Source organism: Haliotis asinina, chromosome 1 (assembly GCF_037392515.1).
Source record: "Haliotis asinina isolate JCU_RB_2024 chromosome 1, JCU_Hal_asi_v2, whole genome shotgun sequence".
Taxonomy (NCBI): Eukaryota; Metazoa; Mollusca; class Gastropoda; order Lepetellida; family Haliotidae; genus Haliotis; species Haliotis asinina.
Window position 1 is genome coordinate 97,529,491 of NC_090280.1, and position 24,028 is coordinate 97,553,518.

Below are 24,028 nucleotides of genomic sequence, written 5' to 3' on the forward strand. Positions count from 1 at the left end.
TCCAATTATGTGAATGAATCAGATGATTCTTAGTTATTATCAGTACAATTAGTTTAAAAAAATACATGAATAATAGTCTAATGAAATGTGGCACATGTGAATAATTCTGATAGTCATGAAATACTGTCCTATCCATCAAAGAATCACAGATTTAACTTGGGTCAATCATGATGCCCTCATTTGACTTTTATTTTTCAGTGATGTCATTAAGAAGATTTGTAATAATCATAAACAACAGTAACACAAGTCTCAAATAATAAACAATGTTTTATTCTCCTCCTTATGAATACAAGATGTTCCGATGATTCCTGGAGATGGGCAGATACATTGTACAGAGTCGACTTCATGCATGGGATACAACTTGCTATAGCGTTCTACACACATCATGAAGACATGATTGTCTGACTGTATATGCACCACTTGGTCAAAGCTACATTTTCATGTGAACTTCAGAAATTGGTGTCTCTAAAGGGGCCATCTTGGAATGAAAGATTTTTGAGCAGATGGAAGGAAGGGTATTACTGCTTATCCAAGGACATCTTGATTATACTTGACTGTTCCCAAAGCTGATAGGCACATGATGTCTTGCCTTGACGCTAGCAAACCAAAAGTTGGTGTGAGCATCCACCAGTGGGCTAAGACACGATGCTGGTTGAAACCAGATGGACAGTTCATTGCAGTACAATGTCAGAAGTTGTCCGACATGACAAATATTTAAAATCATTTCTGTATTTTCCCATAGATCATAGGATTCAAACCCATGACCAGCAACAGATCCTTGACAACCATGGGATGTAACTCTGCAGAACAAAATTTGACCTTGACTGAGTCCAATATTGATGTGTAAGGCATCGTTAACAATTTATATCCCAAGTAAAGTTGATAAGGGTAATTAACAGCAACAGAAATAAATAAACTTCAAGCATCATTAGAAACAATCTTGTTCCAATTAACTGACAATGTGTAAGTACTTCGATTCCCAAACACAACAGTTTGAACATCATCAAATATACAATAGTAAACAATAGTAATATGCATCACTAACAACAGAGTGCAGAAGGATTGGAAATATCTGGTCCCAACTTTATTGTCAACTGAAATGTAAAAGATAACACACTGGAAAAATAACTCGTATCACAAGAGTGCATGGTCTCTAGATGATTTGTAAATGTCGACATTTGATAAAAAGACATCGACACTACATACGTTCCTCTCACCATCTTGAAATGGACATTCTATATATTCTAGCCATACAATTTCGCGAAGCTCTGGCTTAGCCTTGGCTAGTTATCCTATTTGTCACTATTCATTATCATTTTGAAATAATATAACTGTGCCTAAAAAATTTCAAAATGTTTTTTTTGAGTTCTCTACAAGCAATTCTTTCATATATAATAACACCTGGATCCATTCCAGTCTTGGACTCAAATTACCTGCCCTTGATTGCCATTTATACTTTACTGACCAAGCGTCATCAAGATACTGAAACAGGAAATGGGTAAGGGAGCTAACTTGACAAACCTTGAAATATTATCAGGGTGGAGCAAAGTTCGAACCCAGTCTCACCATATCCTGCACATTACAGTACATCAGACAACAGGGCCACATATACCCAGATCAGTAAAAACATAACATGTAAAATCACTTTAAATAAAGCTAAATTAATTTCTTAATTTCACATTTCAGTTTTTCTGCTAATTCTATTTAGCTTTTATTTTAGAACAAATTTGAAGATAATATTCATATAATAATTCATTTTTATTCAAACTGGCACCCCTACTGTATTACTGGCACTGAGCCATGTTCTGCATAGATGTAAATAAGTGCAGAATATGCACACTAAACCCAAGGCACATAGTCCATTATAAAAAAAAAGTTGCAAAATTGAGCAGAGTCATTAAAAAGATCAAAATGATGAAAATGGTTATAAATGTGCATACGTTATTATACCTGAAATTGTTCATATAGCACTGAAGCATTTTCCACTCCATATTAAAATACCAGAGCACAAGAGTACCTTCCAAAACTAGCATTGTTTTAAATATAAGCATGTATTGTACTTAATAACATTACCAACAACTTAAACGTAAATGTACAATTTCATACTTCACAGCAAGACATTTAATCCTCGATATATGTGCGGCATGACATTTCACATGCCAAATGAATTGAAAATATTCACTATAATGTAATATACAAAGGATCAGGTGGAATATTGAACCCATTTGGCTATGGTTGAGATATTTTCGTTGATGAAAGTTGGACAGGTTTGTGTCAACAAACATAGAAATATACTCAACTAAAGTACTGTTAGAAATAGAACAAAACTATTCTTTCACAATCTATTTATAGCTACAATTTACATAGTTGATATTTGAAAGTGCGAATATCTGTTGAACTAAGGTCGACATAACTACAGTCGCAGTGGTAGTGAAATAGGAAACATAAAAAAGGACTCTCCTGAGGGAAGATTAGTGGCAGAAATGAGCAAATGCATATTTTCCTTTAGTCCAAAGCAACTTATTTGGAACAGACTATGGCTTCATGCAAATTAGTGCATGATGATGATGTATCACAAAGGACACTTTTCAAATGCCCATTTTGAAATTTGACTTAGCTTAATTGTCAACAATAGCTTCTAACTTTCCATAACAGTTGCTAACTTTCATGCTGAAACTATTAAGGATGTAGCTACAGTGATGTCTCAGTATCACAATAACAAAAGAAACATCCCAGTGAATGCCTAGTAAGGCCAAAGTGGGTCATTTAGACATATGTGATTTGCAGATGTGTAAATTTTAGAGATACAGAGTAACAGCATAAAACAGTGTTTTCCCTACTTCTGAGAGTACTTTAGTATTAAGACCCACGGGTTTCATGCAAGCCCAAGGGACACAACTCTGCACCAAAACTGCAGCACCTGACTTCATTTGGCCCCTTGTGCCTCCAAAACAAGCTATGAACCCCATGTAGATTTGTTAAATTTCAAAAGAAAGTCAAAGTTTCCCATTCCCTGAAACTCTATCACCATTCTTGGTACACTGGACCTTAAACTATGTTGCCATAACTTCCAAACATGCACTAGTTCTCACTCATTCGAAAACATTTAATTTTTCTAAAAGCGTTCTTAAAAACATGGCTGCCAAATAGGCTTCATATACCACCTCTTCCTTTCAATCTCTTTCAGATATGAAACTGACAGGTTGGAAAGTTTCTATAAGGTAATATAAACTGGAATGTTATCATAATATTAACAGAAAACCAAACTAGAGAAACTACATAACAGGCAGATGAGTACTAGCCCAAATAACTGGAAGTGGGAGGTTAATGACATAGGGGAGAAAAATTAAAATATCTTTAAAATTACCTCCCCTGATCCTCATCAGTTAGCTCAGGTAAGGGATTTGACCTGTGGAAGCAACAAAACACTCACTTTGAATGTTCGGTTTGGCTTACACAATATCTGTTTATAAAACAGAAATAATTTGAACTAATAAAGCTCGATAATATGTTGTTGCATACGCTTCAAGGACATGGCTATGTAAAGCATTGAGAAGCAAGTAAATTAAGTAATATCTACTAACGCCCATTGTTATATAATAACAAACACATAAACATTACTGTTCAGCCTAAAAAAAAAAATTATTGGAAGGGTATTGTTTGATAATGAAGACAGACTATTTTGGCTGTGGAAAAAAAAGGTTTTCAGGCAAACAGCTGAACAATATTTCTGGTTGACAATATTTACAAAACATTTTTGAAAATGTGGGACTCACTTTGCCGTAGAATAAGTACAAAATATCAAACATGTATTATTCGGTGGTAACAAATTAATGACAACCATTATAATGTTTCCTTGTCATTAACAATATAGACAATTATTCCACTTGTGTTCTGGGAAGCTTCCGATGATCATTCTAGCTTCTGTTGTCACATTCAACTCAATGAGAAGAGCTGCCCTAGTCTAATGGACGTAGCACCGGCATTGACAAATAACCTTCCAGCAAATCTTGGTTAATGACCACTATTAACTACATCAGTACATAGAACTGATGAAATTTCAATTCAACTCTGACACCACTGAAACCTTGATAATCCAGCTTATCCCATCTCCTTTCTATTGTCATACACAGCCTAAACCCATTCAATCAGCAAAATGCTAATAATTGCCTTCCAATCAAGGGACTCTATTCTTTTCACTTTTAGCAATATTCCACCAACATCACAGCAGGGAACACCAGAAAAGGGTTTCAAACATTTTATCCATGTTGGGAATCAAACATGGTTCTTCAGCACGACGAGTGAACACTTTAACCACTAGGCTACACACAGGTTCAGGAAGTTAATAGAATGGAGAAAAAATTCCCTGGACCACCAAGGAAGCATCTATATACAGCACTGAATGTACGAACAGTACTTGTACACAATTTGTACATGTTAATGCATGATCAATACATGTACACAATTTGCACATTTTAACGTATGAACAGTACCTACACATTCATACATGGGCAGTTACATTTTATGCATTAAGTACATAATTATATCGTCATAGCAACATGGAGGGATATATAGCGAACAGACAACAAGGACATACAAAGTCTGGAGGGTTTACAGTTGGATGGCTCATCTAGTGCAGCCTACTTGTCTCATCTGACTGATAAATATGTTTTCATCGAACAGCCTTATCATTGTGGTTTAGAAAGCATTCATAGCTCTATGTCATTATAACTATACTACTATGATAGTTCCTCAAACTGAAAAGAAATGACATGTTTTATTTATTTCATTATTTGATATTGTGCCACAGTACTGTACTGGTTTACAGGAAGGTTTTATGCTGGTCACGTTTTGAACAGAACCTCAATTTACAGTGTTAGAAAACACGTTGTCAATGACTTAGTTAAACCACTGCATGGTGATATACATCTAGAATCTTGGTATATTCTTGATTGTTTAATGTTCTCTGTGTCAAAGTTCAATTTCCCTTAATGGGAAAAACATTGCTTATTTCGGCTATTTTCATTACCCGTTATTAATGTTTCATAAAATCACATAAACATCATCGCAAACAAAGTTATATAATGATAAAAATGTGTTTCTGTCCACAGATGAAATGAGTGCCGGGTGATAGGATGGGTGATAGGATGGGTGAGAGAATTTCCGTCAAACAGTACATTGACAGCTAATTAAGAAAACATAGCTTTATGGATAACAACTTTCGGCATTTAGCGACGATTCAAACAGTTGTCATCCGTAAAGTGTTTACTGACTAGCTGTGAGAATGCCAGGAAAACTTAAAATATTAAATTACAATTACAATGGTGCACTAAACAATGTCCACCATGTACGTATTCACCAACCAGTATGTAAATAATTGTTGTATGTACATGCATTTGTTACTGCTAATGACTGATATACTATATCAACCAAATACTCATGAAATATGGGAATGTTTATGTTAGTCCATTTGTGAAATGGATGATCATCTTACCAATAGAAATCTGTTCAAAATCTGTGTAAGTATCAATTTAAAATTTAAAATCTAAAAAAGATACTTTATTTTCCTGAATTGTTAATGATTCTCTAAACAATTACTGAACACTTACTTCTAATAAGTGACTTTCCACAGATAAAATCTTGCAGACCCTTACAGATGCCAGACACAGTTCAACAACAAATCACTGTCTGGCAAAGCGAAAAAGCATGTTTTATAATAATGGTATGAGATATAGTCTTTCCACAACTATTCATGCTGTACATCCCGCTAGCAATCCTGTGGTCTCCCAGCATACACTGGGGTATCTTCCTGTGCCTTCCCAGCATGCCTTGAGTGTAGCTCCTGACCTCTCAGTATGAACTGGGTTTTAGCTTCCTGTAACTTCCCAGTATGCACTGGTATAGTTTCCTGATCTCCCAGAATGCACTAGCATCCTAAAATTCCACTCCTGCCTCTTGCACTAGAGGCAATTTCCTGTCCTTAATGTGTTGAAGTACACCTGCTCTCTGACAGGAAATGACCACATCCAACTGACAGAGACTTTCCAGTAACTGATATACACAGTGAATAACAGTCATGACCTTTATACAAACTGACAACAATGCCAGACTGGTGTTAATCTTGAAACACCCTGTTGTCATGGTTACCAATAATTCAATTTGTCAACATGGCCTGTACAGCGTTATACATATTTACATCTGGGCATCAATACAGAACGGATCTGGGCTTGTGACAGCCTCGGTGCTGCTGGTATCCTGTGTCTAGAACACACACAATTTGTGAATTTCAACTGTCATGCCAGGGTTGGGAAAGAGAACTTTGACAATGGGCCATTTTCAGAATTATTGGTCATTTTCTGAATCAAGAATGGACCATTGCCCTTGTATCAATAGTGGCAGAATGGCCCATGGCCACTGCCTTACACAATCCCTGGCCATGAACATTTGCACTTTAACTTATACTTTAAACTTAATCTAAGTTAGATTAAATGACACCGAAATGGCATATCATTGTTGAAAGTGCTGAAGGCAACTTTCAAACATGTACACACGTTCTAGTCCATGCACTTTCAGTTTGTAAAGCCTTGATATGATATTTGATGAGTTGAGATCAAATCGTGTAATACAGGGCCCATGACTGCTGGTTCGTCCAAGAGGTCACGCTATTGTGGACTTGGTTCTGGTGACGTCATGTGGCCATTGGTTCGCTTCAGTTCGGTAATGGTTTCAAGACTAGAATTATGATTCTTGGAAGTGTCTGTGTTATTGCTGGTGGGAGTGAGTGGATTATTTTTGTATTTTTTATAATATGACACGGGGTCTCCGAGAAGTTCATGTGGGAGTGGCACCCCGTGGCTAATGTACAAGTGTAGGGCCTCGCACAATAAATTGATCTTCTCAAACGTTGGCCTGTTGTCAGGAGACATCAGACAGCACATAACAGCAAGCATAAAGAACGGTCTTGGACAGTCCTCACAGAAACGTTTCTCGAACATCTCGACGTTCAGTCCAAAATCCATTGTTCTTGGAAGACAGTCTGGGTCTGCAAATACTCTGGAGATGACCTTGAAACAGAAGAGTGAGTGAGTGACTGAGTGAGTTCTTACACACCCAGAGGATGCTGCTCCCCTTAGATTTTACTTTTTGATTTCATTGCGCTAGCTAACTGAGATAGCATGCTGCAGTTTAGCATGAATACCACACTAAGACACACTATACTGACTCTGAGACAACCAGTCCTTGTTATACCGTTAATGAAAAGGACCAGACAGGGATGGAAAAGCATAATATTTTAATGTCTTTTGGTATGGCATGGCCATGGATTGAACCCCCAACATTTTGCTCTAACCACAACACCACCAGTTGTTGGTTTTAGGAGACATCCCACATGAAGACATGCACACTGGCATGGATTGCTCACCTCACAGACAACGATGCCATAGGAGAAGACGTCAACCTTCTCATCATACACGCCTGTTGTCATCATCTCTGGCGCCATCCAGTAGGGACTGCCAACAACGGTGTATCGCTTGCGGCGGGAGAAGCGCTTCTTGGAGGAGCGGTTAGATTTGTCTCTGTCTTTAGGATCTTTCTCCTTCTCCCGACCCCAGAAGTACATGTCTCTCTGTCGGGGGATGATCTTTGCCAGACCAAAGTCTGCTACCACCACTCTCTTGTCCTGGAAGAAATACAGGAAAGAGAGGAATGATATGAGGTAAATATAGTCTTGCTTATATTTGTAGCTAACCGAGTGAGTATGGTTGAACCTCGCTTTTGGCAATATTCCAGCAATACCATAGCGGGGTCACCAGAAATGGGCTTCACACATTGTACCCACGTGGGAGATCAAATCCAGGTCTTTGGTGTGATGATCGAATGCCTTAACCGCTAGGCTACAGCACCACCCCTGTAGCTTAGTGAAATCAAACTATTCTTAATTCAAACATAAACAGCCATGTTCTTGAGGTGGTACGATGATGGTTTTAACATATTTTGTTTATTTGCTTAACTCAAATCACAATAATCCTGATATATGAAGGCAATATGTGAAGAATCAAGTCTGACGGTCCAATCCTTTCAGTAGCCTTTTCACAACCAGTATTGATTGCTCATCAGTTTCTTAACTGTACCTTCATGAATAACTGTGATAATAAAGGATGGTTTATGATTACTTTTTTTATATACAGGTATAATATCTGTAAGATAAGCACATGTAGCTGGAAACAACCCTACAAAATACATCTTGTGAATTGTTAGAATACTTACTTCTCGGACCAGGCAGTTGTTGGAGTTGAGGTCTCGATGGATGATGTCCATAGAATGGAGATATGCCTGAAATACCAAACAACAGCATCTGTCACATGGTACACTGTCACCAAGGAGACAAAAGACGATGAACAAATTCTTAGTTCCAAAATACATACTAAACAGCGAAAGAAACACAAGTTTCGGAAAAATGAAATTGGAATCTTTTTAAAAACTTTACGAAAAAAAAAAGAAAAAAAAAAGAGTTTTTGCACTGCAAAGAATAGGATGAGCAGGAAAACATTTTGGGCAGCTTTTGACCTCAAGAGAGACAGAAAAATGGCTGTCATGCCCTGCCACTAACAAAATTAAACTTGAAATCATTTAAAGTAAACTGTGATCATAACAAATTCAAAGGGAACACTAACTCATGAGGCCAGAACCTATTCATTTTGCGCATCAGTACTATATATGTTTTTATATACACTGTAGTAATGCTTTGCTAATGTTTTTAAGAAAACCCGGAAAGTTACTACACGTGACAAGACCTGACAAGACTACACATGACCAGCCTACAGGATGTTACAAGTCATTAATTATTATTTCTTCAGAAAGTAAAAACTGGCTCCTGTCAGGATAAACCACTAAACAAACAATAAATAATAAAATAAATACATACCAGCACCCTAATACTTCAGGGAGAAGAAATCAAGAAGAGGTATGTATGTATAAAGAGTGAGGTAAGAAGAGAATGAAACTAAATGACACATACTTTGCCAGCTGTTACGACCAGCATGTGACATATACCATCAGGATAGACTCAATACAGACCTAGATAAGCAGTTTCAGGATACGCCACATGCGCCAACCTAAGTTTGGTTCACGCATGTCACAGATCAGCACATTCAAGTGACAGTGAAAAACATGTTAAATCAAAGGCAAAGCAGATTCAGCATGACATATGAGTTATCTCCCTTAGTCTCACCATCCCTGACGAGATGTCCTTGGCAATCTTGATCCTGTCCTCCCATGTGATGTCCTGTTCCATATCTCGGAGCATGTCTGTCAGTGTTCCACCAGCGACAAACTCTGTCGCCACAAACAACACACCAGCGTCAATGATCAAGACAATAAGTTATTTTTATCATTTTTAAACTACATACCATACCATGGGCAGAAAAATGCATTCAAATTGTAGCAGCGCAATAAATAAATGATTGTTTGCAAATTTGATACCATAGAAGACAAATTGTTTTAAATCATATGTTCCCCTTTTGGTGCAACAAAAGCCTAAACTTCATTGACTTCACTCCTGATAAGAGAAATACAGTCAAAAGTAATTGATACATTGGACTATGAAGTGTAAGAATTGAATATGTCACCTAATAAAGTATTGTCCCTCCAGAAAACAGATAAACAACATAGTGCCTAGATCTGTATGTGCAATCGTGTAACGTCAACACAGACAGATGTTGCACAAAAAGTTCTTTCACCATTTACATTTATATATTTACTTCATAAGCCATAAGAAGTAAAGTAAGCATTTTATACATGTCAGCAGTCTGGAAAGACTGTGGTCTGAGACTAAACACAGGCTGAAAGCATCAGCACCATTCTATGGGTGAGTGAGTATAGTTTTATGCTGCTTCTAGCAATGTTGATGCAGTATCATGGCAAGGGACACCAGAAATGGGCTTCACACACTGTAACCATGTGGGAAATTGAACCCTGGTCTTCAGAATGACAGCAAACACTTTAACCACCACCATCCCCTGTTGCCCAATGACATACAGCATCAGTACCACTGTCTGCAATAGTTAGTGAGTGTTTACACCAAAAGAAGAAACACACAAGACAAAGTCCATCTTACTAAGTCTAGCAAGATGACTGCAGAACCAAACATATACCTTGATAGAATTTAAGAGATTAAAACTGCTGCCATGGGAATGTGATCATTACCTGTGACTAGGTTTAGCTTCTTCTCCCTGTAAAGGACTCCCATGAACTTGAGCACACACGGATGATCCAGATTCCGCAGTAGAGACACCTGCAACAGCAGACACTGAGTAAACTTGGCAACACAAGACAAATGACTTGACCTTTCCTTAGTCATTTCTATTTTGAGCAATATTCCTCCAGAACATAACAGCTATCTTCTTGAGCTGGTAAATGATGGTTTGCCATGACTTAAGTAAACATTGGATTGTGATTGGATAATGAAAGTCATTCAGAGGTACATAATCACACTATACCTCAGATTTTCCAACACACTATATATTGTTTTTAAATCTTCATAACGTGGTTATCGTAAAATGGAGGTAAAGGTACTGTAAAGAAATTATAATAGCTCTAAATTTGATTAAAAAACGAATACATTTCAGAGTTCACAGTAGAATGGAGATTAAAGTACTGTGTTGGAAAATCAGGGGTATGTTACGGGGTAACATGAAGTACCATCTGTTCATGTCTTATAACATGACATGGAGATTGGTTTCTTGTGGACAAAAAAGATTTGATGATGAATCAGAAGACATTTACACATTACATAACAAAGAGATAAACAGATTAATCTCAAAATCAACAGAAACATGAACTGACGTAACTGAGAAGCATCTACCAGTCATACAATGCTTACATCCATTACCACAAAAGGCTGATCCAACAAGAGTTCATGCCCTTACCTCATGCAGGAAGTTTTTCTGACCCTCTTCATCAAACTTGAAGAGTTCTTTGAGCACCATTACTTCCCCTGTGACTCGGTGGGTTACCTTAAGGAGACAAAAACATACACATTGATTTTCTGTGTCATACTTCCTGCCTACTAGAGCACACTAAGGTTCACTTGTAATTTCCTTGTTATTTAACAAAAGTACAGACTAACCTGGGACATTTTATTACAACCTCATCCACACTATAAGGAAATCTTGCTTACAACAGACAAAACAGTGGTAAATAACAAAAGCATTAACAAACTGGACCAGACAATCCACTGATTCATAATGTGAATGATGATCCAAGCCACTGACATGTTACCCCGAGACAGCTTGTTAGGGGACATAACTGCTGCTCCTCATCAGGATACGATCAATTACCATCTCCCTATTTCATACATTTTTCTAAGGATAGTTTATGACATTAAACACAGTGAGGGAGGAATGACTGGCACAACCCACAGGGAATGTTAATGTCAATAACAACAATAATTACTGTCTGACCATCCAATACACCAAGTGGCCTATCCAGGAAAACCTATACGGCTCTGCTGATAAAAGCTGGTTTACCATTACAAGGTGAGGAATTTTTCAAGATTGGTCGCAGACACATACCTTGATGGTCTGACCAAAGAACCCCTGTCCCAGCACTTCCCCAATGATGAGGTCGCTGGCCCGGAAGACACGGTGGGACTGTGACTGCACCCGGAGAGAGTGAGACCGCCCAAGGTCGACACTCTTCTGTCTGCAGGGAGGGACGGGGGAGGGGGACTTACTGCGCCGCCTCGTCGGACTGTAGCTGAAATAGTACATGCACATTAGCAAGACTCCTTAAAGATGCCGCTGACTACAAGACATATCAAATAAAGGTTTCCTGGTTACAAGATCTATCAGAAACGTATCTGTGTCCTTAAATTCATAGGTAACCATTGTATATGAACACTACATTAAATAATGTAAAAATAAGCATTAACACGCTAACTGCCAACATGAACATACTCATTTGTTCATTGTGCCTATTTTGCCAACATATAAAACTTAATCTAAAATACCCCTAATGTAGTCACAAGAAAATTCATATTGGCAAATTTGACCAAAATTGATACTATGAGTATACTCATGACAGGCAGTCAATGTGTTAAAGCTTTCTGCACTGTTTGCTTTGTTTTGCTTGTTTGCTTTCAGCAATATTCCAGTTATATGAGGATGGTCTATAAATAATCAGATCAATCAAGTGATTGAGATCATAAGCATCTATCTAGGCTGTTGGGCCCCAATCCTGATTCTTGTGAAATACAAGTCGATATCACACTCGCATTTTATGCAACTTTACATCTACACCAACACCTAAGAGTAGAGAGCGAGTTTACACCAACCTAGAAATATAACCAAGGTTAATTTGTCCCCACTATCAGAAGATGCAGCTCTACCTCAGATGAGTGAGTGAGTTTAGTTTCCTGCTGATTCTAGCATTATTTGAGCACTAACACCATGGGAGACACCAAAAATGTGGGGAATCGAACCTTGGTCTTCAGTCTGAGGGGTGGAAGCTTTAACCACTACGCTACCCTACCATGCCCTATGAGGAGCAAATCTAGCTTACTTTCTGGCCCTTAAGGAAGCTTTAGAGCGGAGTCTCACTGGGACTTTGTCAATGAGGACCTCTTCTGGTGATGATGGTGTTGTGCTGCTGTCACTGGTGGGGGACAGGGTGTCACATATGCGGATGGGGGACTGGTCCCGTTCCACCGTGATCTGAACCACGTCAGATGTGTTTTTCAGCAGGGTGTCCACCTGGAACACAACACAGTGAGTGAGTGAGTGAGTGAGTGAGTGAGTGAGTGAGTGAGTGAATCACAATAAGCAATATTCCAGCAATATGGTGGCGATCTGTATATAACAGAGCCTGGACCACAAAATCTGGTGATTAGGAGCATGAGCTAATCTACACAATTGGGACACAATGACGTCAACCAAGTCAGCGAACTTGACAACCCAATTGCCTCTTATGATTTGAATCATCTGTAAATCTAATCTGCACTAACAAAATTAAGTGTGTGAGTAAGCGAGTTACGTTTTTTGTTCACTTTTAGCAAATACTCTAGACATATCCTGGTGAAGAATACTCACCTCCAGTACTGTCTTGTCCCGCACCGTGGTGCCATTCACCTCCAGGATACGGTCACCAATGTTGAGAGACTCCAACTCCGGACTCAGGTCCAGCCTGTAATAGAAGCAGTGCTTCACATGAGAGAAACTGAGATTTTTTTGACTGCAGATATAACGTTTTGTCTGTTCAGTTAACAGAGAAACTCAAGCATGACTGCTGGAGTGTGTATGTTGGCAGTGTTAAAGAAAGATTTGTTTTCGTGTCTGTGTGTATGTGTCTGTGTGTCTGCGTGTATGCAAGTGTGCATACATGGGTGTATGAGTGTTTGTGAGCGAATTTGTATGCCTGTTTTCTTTAGGTTTTTGTTGTTGTATGCATGTGTTTGATGATTGCATCTTGCAGACCAGACAATCCAATGATCAACATCAAGATCCATGATGTTCCTGGGAATCCTATCCCATCAGTTGCCTCTTACAACAAGCACAGATTACCGGGGACTATGCAAACCCACAATCCATTGGATGTATTCAGTGAAGACCTACTCTGATATTTTGATGAGCGGTTTCATCTTAACACTGTCAATGCTGGTGGGGCGTGTGTAGTGGTGGTCCCTCTCCACCTCCAGGTGCAGCCCCCGAACTCCATCAGGGGTTGGGGGGATCTCCACCAACTGGATGGAATGTGGCTTACGACGGCGTGGTGTAGCTGCCAACAATGGCTTCATCACTTTCTGGTAGCATGTTCGGCTGAAAACAGAATTTCATATCATGAAATGACAAACTGCAATTTTAGATGAAGAACATGGAACAAAAATAGAATTTGGTTGTAGCCTGGTTAATACCTGGCAGCATGTGGATACCCTTGTATACTAGGGAATAAGCAGTAGTGAGGGAGTAAGGTTTTATGCCGCTTTTAGCCATATTCCAGCAATATCATAGCAGGTGACTTGAGCAATGGGTTGCACACACTGTACCCATGTGCAGAGTCGAACCAGGTCCTATGAGGGAATGAGCAAACGTGATAACTCCTGTAATAACCAGGAAGGAGATATGGTTTATACTGCTAAATAAGATTATCAATACAAATCACTGTGGATAGTCAGACTGTTTCTGATACATTTTCAAGGAGTTTTAACCCTTAACTCAATTCTACTGTTACATTTCATACCAAATGACATGCTAGTAAGCTTCTGTTTTCCATTCAAATTCATTCCACAAACTTAAGTTCTTTAACAGTAGTAACTAATGTTTTCAGTGTAACAAATATCTGCTTCAGTGACTAGAAGACTAGCGATGTCATTTGACTGTGATAACTGATGATGTCACAATGGTCTGCAGTCCATTGTTCGATATCATTTTGCAATAAAATTATGTTACAAATAGTGGTCTGTTTAAATATAATAACGTCACACACAAAAAAAATATAAAGAAAAGAAAACATTATTGTTTACATATTGTTTGTAAACAAACATGGCCTCCATTAGGCTCTAATGTTCAATCAATAAACAGATGTTCTTCAATATTAATGAGAAACAACCTTGGATTGCTACCATGACTTAACAGTTTTTTTTGTCGCCAGCTGTAAGTTTTTATTCTACAGATACAATATTCACAGGTCCAATTTATGTCAATTTCACTTCAACTGGAATGACTTCTCTGTCAGATGACCTCCTGCTCCGAAAGAGGTATATTCTTCCCACTGACTCCGACTGCAACTATACACAGCAGTTATTCTTCTGGGAATGAGCTGACTGGAACATGCCTTCCGCAGGATAAAATGCTGTTTAATTTTCTAACTTGCTGAGTTTCTTGAGACATGACTTTTTCTAGATGTATTCATGGGATGGTGTATTTAAAATTTCTCAATATTTAACCATTGACTTCCCCCAAATTGACAGGTTTTTGCCAAAGTGGACACCTGTCACCAGTCACTAGACACACATCACTCATGAATGAACAATGTTCCGGTGCACTGACTTGATCAAATAACACTTTAGTTGTTGTTAAGTTCAATGATGTAGCATTGAAAAGATCATTTTAACAAAAATTAAAAAATTATTCCATAAAAGATATTCTTGTTGTATTTGAAAGCGATTTTATTAAGTACTATTTGCCATAATGCAGTTATGTCTTTACAAATCAGCTGTTTGAAGTCACAAGTCCTGTCTGCAGGTTGTTTTTATTACATGATTCTTCTCTTTAAGTTACTTTATGGGTATTTAATAGAATAACCAACTCAGTATGAGGGATTGTGGGAAATATGCCCTCGTTAAAATAATGTTCAGTGGTCAGTGAACATTATTTCAGCTTGGGCATATTCCCATAATCACCTGTACCTTGTTGGTTATTCTCTGAATCTCACCTCTGTGATATCTCCTGACAAAGGCAGTTTCAGATGCTAACTACAAGACAACAGTCAACATATGATGTGCATAGGGAAGTAAAAGGATAAGTGACAGCGAATTTAGAAGAACTATTTACAACATAGCAACCTTCATAAGCCACTGTTTGTGAAGTCAAACAGTCAGCTTTCAGGATGGACGTAAAACAATGAAACACAAAACCTACTGATACGATGCTGAAGGCCAGGAGTAACGCATGATGCTAGAAAACACAACCTTCTCAGTCAACTTGTAGGAAGTGATTAGTCTCTATACAGAGAATATCACAGTGTGTCACACTACTGTATTTCCTGTAAAGAGACACATGCTGATCTAGGCCTACGTTTCCGAGTAGTGAGTTGGGTGTTCGGTATAATCATGTTTATTTTGCTCTCAATGACGCTCTCATTCCACTTATAAGACGTTAGTTAATCAGCTGATTTCACTCTTAATGTGAGTGAGTGAGCGAGTGAGTGAGTTCAGTTTTATGCTGCATTTATCAATATTCCAGCAATAACATGGGCTTCACACCATTATGCCCATATGGGGAATCAAATCAGCACCGTTACCATATAGTTGGAATATTGCTGAGTGTGGTGTAAAACTAAACTTGGTCACACACTCAAACCCAGTTTGTTCAACACTTCACTGACTCACATACACTGAATTGTCCCCACCCACAAGGTGGTTCAGAGAGTTGCAGTATATTGCAGAGGGAACACAATATAATTTCGACAGATCTGTAAATAAGGCAAAGGTGGTAATGACATTCATCATGGTGTAAGACAAGGAAATTACCACCCTCTCCATGATTCACTAACAAGGAGGAAGCAGGATTCAAGTTGCTCTATGAATACTGCTGATAATACTATAATTACATGATAAGTTATCTTCCCAATGTCCAAAATTAGCATGTGTGGGATCTATGTATGTGTTTCAGGACAGTGTGGCAATCTTGGTAATGTTACTCAACACGAGCTGCTCACACACTATTACTGTACACAGAAGGTAAATGTGTGCCTGCTATCCAGCTACGCGACGTCTTCCTTGTAACCAAGTGATCGATGTCAGCACCAAATGTGGTATGGTGATACATCACTAATCAAGTCTGACCACCATATCTACACAAGGACTTAGGTTGTACATATATGGATATGAACTGCTCAAGTCCGATATCAATATACTGGCAAAATAATCTATGACTTAATTATATTGTCATTGCATAATGATAAAATGGAAATTTGAAATTTATTTATATCATTACTACTCAGTTTTAATACTACTGGGGGTCCAATATATTGATAAAACTTCAACAACTTCCCCTCTAACTGTTATTAGTGTTGACTGGAGCAAGTTTCAGTTTCATCTGATCAATGTCTGGAGCTGCACAGAAGCTTGATGGTTCAGACTGGGGCATTGTGATTCAGAAAGACCCCCAGGTGAGGTGAGGTGAGGCGAGGTGAGGCGAGGCAAGGCGATGGCGATGTCATATGTTGCATCACGACTGTGTGGGTGCGTGCGTGCGTGCGTGCGTGCGTGGGTGCATGCATGCATATACACTTTTTATCATGGTTCAGACTGTTTCAACTGACCAAAGGAAAGGTGAGGTGAAGTGAAATGTCATAATAACAAAACCTGTTTGAATGATTAAGGCATAACCAACCAAATACCCCGGGAAACCCAAACTACCTATGAGGCACTAAAAGGCCAACAATCACATGACATATCCCACCAGGTACCCATTCACTGCCGGGTGAACTGAGGCAATTTGTGAGCAATTTCACTTGCCTAAGGTGAAACTATGACGTGCTTTACTGTAGGGCAGGACTGAAGTCACCCGAGTCAAGCTGCCAAACACGGTCACCCATTGGACTTAACAGTCAGGGCATGTCTGCCATTCTTTTCTTAGTGTCCATCTATGGTTTAGACTGGCTTATTTGTACTTGATGAAACACCCAACTCTCAGGTCCAGGGCACCAAACACATGGAGAAGGGAAGAGTCTATAACACAACTGTGTGTGTGTGAGAGGGTGCCTTCATGTGAGCCTGCTAACACATGCTGGTACTAGTCTTTACCAACACGATGAATGACCTACACATACGTAGTAGTTATCCATCTCACCAGAACAGTTTGGACCTCTCGACGAGGGCATAGGTCTCTCCGTCGCCGATGAAGCTGTGGCAGTGACAACAGACGAAACACTCAGGGTGGTAGCGGTGATCACCAGCAACCTGAAATATCAGTCAGTCAGATAGTGAGCGAGTGTTGTTTAACGGTGTAGTCATCAGTGCTTTATTAAATCAGGGAACCCACACAGATCTTCATAATTTATCTCAGTCTGACTTGTGACAGTAAAGGCAGGATATGTTTAGGTCATGGAGGTGCTTTTGCTTCAAAGATGAAGGATGAGGATCACCTTTCAATAAGAATGTTAAGATTGTTTTCTTACACAAGATAACATTAAAAATTGAAGTTGAGTTTCACAGACCTAATAACACAAGAAAAGCAAGGGACCTTACATACTTATGGCAAGGAGGGGTGATGATGATTTTTGTGGAAAAGCATGTACAATGTGAGTGAAGTCTACACACATGCTTCTGATCTTGAGTCATTAGGAGGCGATATGAATGACATGACTGACAGAGTTATGTCCCTTACCATGACTGGGCCAGTGATGATTTGTGCACATCCATTGCAGGCCTCACCAAACTTGTTCCAGTAGTCATTGCGGCAGTACAGGCGGCCATCTTTCTCAAAGTACCAGTTGGAAAGACATCTATTGCACTTGGTACATCTGGAATAACAGAAGATTAGTGAGATGACATTTCGCACAGTACCGATCAAGTTCAACAAGTCCAGGTGAAACTATCATCGGGTTATTATAACTGTGAAAGATAAATGACAATAATCACACACACCCTGCAATCTCTTCACAAACGTAGGTCACAAGTACTAGGTGAACCAAGACCATTTTAACATTGATTATTGCTTTTTATTTACTAAGAGGGACATATTGCCACAGTTTCTGTACATGTTTATGATTGTAAAACACAGAGATTTTTTCTGTCCAATTATATGGACCTTTGGTAATCATTTGACAGACAGTGTAAAGGGAAATAACTACTGTGTGAACCTTATGAAACTCAACAAGTAGCAATCAAAGAACTTCGCTGTCTTCACTATGACTAAACAAATGTACAACTGAAATTCATAATCATGTTTTTAAAATTTTATTTGTTTTAAAACAGTCATCTAGGTGAAATGTATAATTTTCTTAAGGTACCATCTTAAGCAAAACATACTTTACACATTTAGTCAAAAACAAATGAATGAACTGGGATACATTTTTAAAACAGTGCAATAAAGTGAATAAATATCTTTGATCATTTCTCATCATAAAACATAAATATTCAATAAGTCTGACCCGGTGGTGCAGGATTGGGTAAGGTCAGAGTAACATTCAATTCGTAAACAGAAAACTCAGGCAGCAGAAATGTCAGTCCCGATCCGGGAGGAAGCAGCCTTGGAAGTTTGAATGACTACATGACAACTATGTTTATGTGAGGCTATTGATCAAGCGTAACACATCAGACTCACGTCTCAGGGTCTGTTGCCCAAATGTTTCACTGAATTACACAAGAAATACTTTCAATTTGTTTACAAACAAAAATAACTTAGTCTGGCATGGGTCCAAAATGGGATACTTGATCATTTCAGAGTTAAACTGAAGCACTTGGTAAAAGATTGCATTAGATAAATGACTAAAGCTGTGAGGAGATTGCTTGAATGCAATCCTTCAACTTTCTTTTAGACAATAACAGCTAAAACAAGTTAGATCTCCTTTTGATCATGCAGGACTCAAACACTTTTCTGTAATTATTCACATGATCATATTGATTGAGCAGCAAATTAATATTTCTGAATGAAAGAATTTTGTCTACAGATGGAAAGTAACCATAACAATTTTTCATCTACAGCTCTAAAGTAACATATACATCATGTAAAAGAGTTATAGGAAAATTTAAAGCTATTAATGAAACCATGGAATAACATGCATCAAAAAATTTAAGGCAATCTCTCAATCACATTTGACTAAACTGTCCTTAAAAACAGAAACAATAGTCACAAAACTTTTCTGCATGATGCATCAATGCATGCAACATCCTCTGAATAACATCCACAGAATATATCTGCTATCCAACTGCCAGAGCTGTCATTCCTGGGATGAAATACAACACACCTGTCTATCATCCTGTGAAATGTATCACACAAGTGAAGTGTATGACTTTATACACATCAAGAACTGGGTGTGGCTTCTTAAATATACTGTGGCAACTTACACATATTACAAGGAAGAGGCAAAAATGTTCAACTTTTTTTTATGGCTTCTTTCATGTCCATGTTCACCTCAAATATATCAAATATGTATAAGTTGTTTTGTTTGGATGGGTGGAGCAGGTAGTTCATTATTTATGGTGGAAGTAATTGTAATCCTGATAGTTCTGCTACCTGTCTCTGCACCTGTGTGATAATATATATATACCACAACTACAGGACATTAACAAGAAGTGCTTTGATTTACATAACATCTCAACATGATGTCGTCATTAATACTTCATTAATCAGTTTGTTCACCTGTTTATGAAGGAAGACAGGAGCATTTAAAAAAATATAAACAATAATCTTATCATATATCATTTACGCAGTGGCATTTTATCAAAGAATTCAAAAAGACTGAGTGAGTATAATTTAATGACACTTTTAAACAGAATCCAGTGTGGTTCATAAAGACTGACGGAAATATGACAAAACACTTTCATTATCATTACACTTTGAGGAAAATTCAGATTGCATTTGCATCATCAGCTCATCAAAGTTTGTACTTAGCTATTAAATCAAGTTTTGACATATAACATATTGTGACCAAAGTATTTAAAAATAATGTGAGATAGCACAGCTTAAAGCACAGGCAAACTGTAGTGCAAATGGGTTGCGCAGCATACAGAAAATGACCAGTCTTCTTACATGCGAGCGAAGGAAGCAAAGGTTGGCAACATACTTTCCTTGCCTCAGTTCGAAAAATATTTTTCATGTAAAAATAAAATATCGCCACCATCAAAGGTATACACCCATTTCTTCACTGGGTTGTGCTCTCACATTTCCAATCTAATGTTGAACAATTACTCACGTGAAATACCTTTTATTTAACATTTTAAGCGCAATTCATGACATATCAGACCTCCATTCCCCTTTTCCAGCTTCCAGATCAACGGAGTGAAGGAACAAGAGGATATTATTCCATATGGAATACCTACAGTTACTTTCCCTGCTTCATTCACCCATTACACCAGAGGTGTTTTATGTAGAATAAATGTTACGAAAATTCTAACAATTGCAAGACAAATGAGCTCCAACAGGTTCATGATAAAATTACACAATATGGTATTTCTTTTTAATTTCTGCTTATTCTTGTTCCTTCACACCGTTCAACTGGAAGCTGGCAGGGGAAATGGAGGCGAAGAACGATCTGAATACGAGCGGTGTTTAAAATCTTGAATTAAACATATTTCCCGTGAGAAATTGTTGAACATGGTGGTAGGAAATCTGAGAGCACAATGAAATGAGGAAATGGGAGAGTACCTTTGATTGTGCTGGTATTTTATTTTGACATGAAAAATATTCTTTGATCCGAAGCGAGGGAAGTATGTTGCCAACCTTTGCTTGCTTCGCTCGCATATAGGAAGACTAGTCATATTCTCTATGCTGCACAACCACATTTGCACTACAGTTTGCTTGTGCTTAAAGTAAGGTACATGTGAAGCCAGTGAGAGGATGGGTGAGTGAGTTTGAGTTTGAAGCTGCTTTTAGAATATTCCATCAATATCATGGTGGGGAAGACCAGAAATGGGCTTAACACATTGTACCCATGCAGGGAATCAAACCTGGGCCTTCAGCATGGCAAGTGAATGCTTCAACCACTAGGCTTCCCAGGCACCCAGGGCAGGCTGGAAGTGACACAGGTTTTAAACATTAAGTATTCTGGTGAAACCCATGAGTTCTGGTGCTAATCAACTTACAAGTATGACCAGAATATTTACCCATAGTCAAGTCCAGATGGTAAAATCAGTGAGTGAATATAGTTTTACGCCACACTCAGCAAAAGTCCAGCTATTTGTTGGCGGTCTATAAATGATTGAATCTGGACCAGACAATCCAGTGATCAACAGCATGAGCATCGATCTGCACAACTGGGAAGCGATCATATAAGTCAACTAAGTCAGTGAGACTGACCACCAGATCCCATTAGTTGCCTCTTACGACAAGCATAGTTGCCATTTGTAGCAAGCATTGGTCTGCTGAAGACCTATTTTATCCCACACCTTCATGGGTTCCAGAAGGTAAATACAGTCTACTTTGACCTCAGATGACCTGAACAACTGTACACCCTTGTATATGTGTAGAAACAGCACATTATTAATTATCTTTAATATTTAATCCTTTGATATCTGTGTTTAGAGGAGAACTTATATGTAAGACTTGAAAATCGAATTGTCCATATTCAAACAGTGAAAAGATTTTTTATTTCACCCCTCATAAAGTTTATAGTTACCCATATGGTGAAACATAACCATTGTCAATTACATAGAATATATGCACATGTGCATATATCACTTTTGCCAAGCAACCACTGTATTTCATCATATGTGAAGTCACTAAACAACTGCACATGATGTCAATGATGAGGGCTGACACACTTGCTTACCATGTTTTGCTCCACCCAATGTTCATGAATGAAATGGATAACATAGAAAATATTACACTCAAATAAGTATCGTAATCTCTATTCAAAATGATCCATATCTGACTTCATAGTGACTGCATTTACACATAGACCAAAATGTATGTCAAAAGATTTGTCAATAAAATTCAAACAAGTTGTTCATCCATCTCCAATACGCCTTATCACAAGTGAGACACTTGCTGCATTAACATTCCCACCTAATTATTTTCATACATTCAAGTCAGAGCATGGATGACTCACAAATTAACAAAACATACATTCGAAATCATGATATGAATTGTCACATGAAGAGGACCATAAAATTGGCTGACATAAATTTCCTCACACACAAAACCCCAATCCATTAATTATCAATCTAATCTATAAAAACCATCATTAAAATATACATTTTTTACCTTCCAGACTGCAGCTTCATTCTGCTAAATCTGACATGGAATAAATAGAAGTACAAGATACAAGCACTGTTATAGATCGCCTAGCTGGGTGATATATGACATATACTATATACTGTTAATGGCGACAGTGATCAAGGGGTGACGCATGTTATGGTGCTGTATCCCCTAGGGGAAGAAGCCACTAGAGTAGTACACATTCCTTGCTGTCTGATGAATATATGGAAGGTTGGACACAATGAGACGTCATAAACATCCATGTGAACGCCTTGACTGTGCATATCTCATTCTCATGATACACCTCGTATCAACAGTTGTGTGTGGATGATATAAAGGCCACTGTTCTTACCACTGCTAGGCTTTGTAATATCAATACAAAAAGAGGACTGTATTGACATCATGGAGACAGAATCATCTTGTATGTAAAAATGAGTATATATTTTTAGAATAAACACAGACATACATTAAACACACACAGACGCGACAAGAAATGTAACATTCCTGAAAATTTTGTTATGTATCAAATTTACAACTCCTCCCAAATCACATTTCTATACATTTCATTTTGCTGACATAACTATACCTTAAACTTCAGAAGAAGACAAATATTACATTAACCACCATGTATACTGCAACAATGTTTTGAACAGAAGATCATACTGCAATCTTAGACCACAGATCTATTTCACTTCCATTGCAGATCTGACTGATGTCTGCGAATTTGGTTAAAAAGGGAAAGATATATCTGAATTTGTTCCTTATTTCATAAATCCAATAACCTAACATCATCGTGCACCCCCAAAAATGTTTGACAAGGGCTACTAGTATTAAATATGTTGCTTCAATGTTTAAAAAACAAATCAGAGTTCCGCCATGAAACATACACACGGTCCATGTGTTAGAAAGGATTATCTGAGGTCATGATCTGATGTAAAGATTACTCAAGACTCTCCACACCTTGAAATCTTCCGGTCAAAAGATGAGCTACTGTATACATTATGATGCAGCGGAAGGGAGGTTACTCTAGTTTGCCAATCGGCTATGTTTGTCAATCCTCTGACAAACATGTTTTTCCTGATATTTTTAAACAGAATTGAAGTTTCAAAGTTCCAGGTGGACACAAGACACTTTAGCAGGCAGTTTTTTCACCACTATATTTGAACAAGGCATGGATTCAAATCATTTTGGTTTGGGAGATATATGGGATATGGTGTACTTATCACCTGTAATACTTGACAGACAGGTTTTATTGGTACATCATGGAGATAATTGCTCTAAACAATGAGTGAGTTTAGTTCTACACTGTTTTAGTAAAATTCCAGTAACATCACGGGGAGTGGGGGCAATCAGAAATGGGCTTCACACACTGTACCAATGTGGCGAATCGA

At 38.1% G+C, this 24,028-nt stretch overlaps 1 protein-coding gene across 2 annotated transcripts in view; it reads right to left on the reverse strand.

The window, feature by feature from the left end:
- Positions 1–249: 249 nt before the first annotated feature.
- LOC137256102 (LIM domain kinase 1-like) overlaps positions 250–24,028 on the reverse strand; it is a 59,617-nt gene continuing 35,838 nt past the window's right edge. Inside the window, exons 1-13 of one of the 2 annotated variants that reach the window (XM_067793811.1) lie at positions 22,644–22,752; positions 18,105–18,240; positions 17,568–17,677; positions 13,608–13,811; positions 13,086–13,179; positions 12,559–12,749; positions 11,571–11,754; positions 10,926–11,012; positions 10,204–10,291; positions 9,230–9,333; positions 8,266–8,331; positions 7,421–7,678; positions 250–7,064 (exon numbers count right to left, since the gene is read on the reverse strand). In XM_067793811.1, coding sequence (XP_067649912.1) covers positions 6,663–7,064; positions 7,421–7,678; positions 8,266–8,331; positions 9,230–9,333; positions 10,204–10,291; positions 10,926–11,012; positions 11,571–11,754; positions 12,559–12,749; positions 13,086–13,179; positions 13,608–13,811; positions 17,568–17,677; positions 18,105–18,240; positions 22,644–22,663 — 1,944 coding nt within the window. In that variant the 5' untranslated portion in view covers positions 22,664–22,752 and the 3' untranslated portion in view covers positions 250–6,662. Of the gene's footprint in view, positions 7,065–7,420; positions 7,679–8,265; positions 8,332–9,229; positions 9,334–10,203; positions 10,292–10,925; positions 11,013–11,570; positions 11,755–12,558; positions 12,750–13,085; positions 13,180–13,607; positions 13,812–17,567; positions 17,678–18,104; positions 18,241–22,643; positions 22,753–24,028 lie in introns of those variants that run through there. The other variant, XM_067793803.1, reaches the window with a different exon arrangement.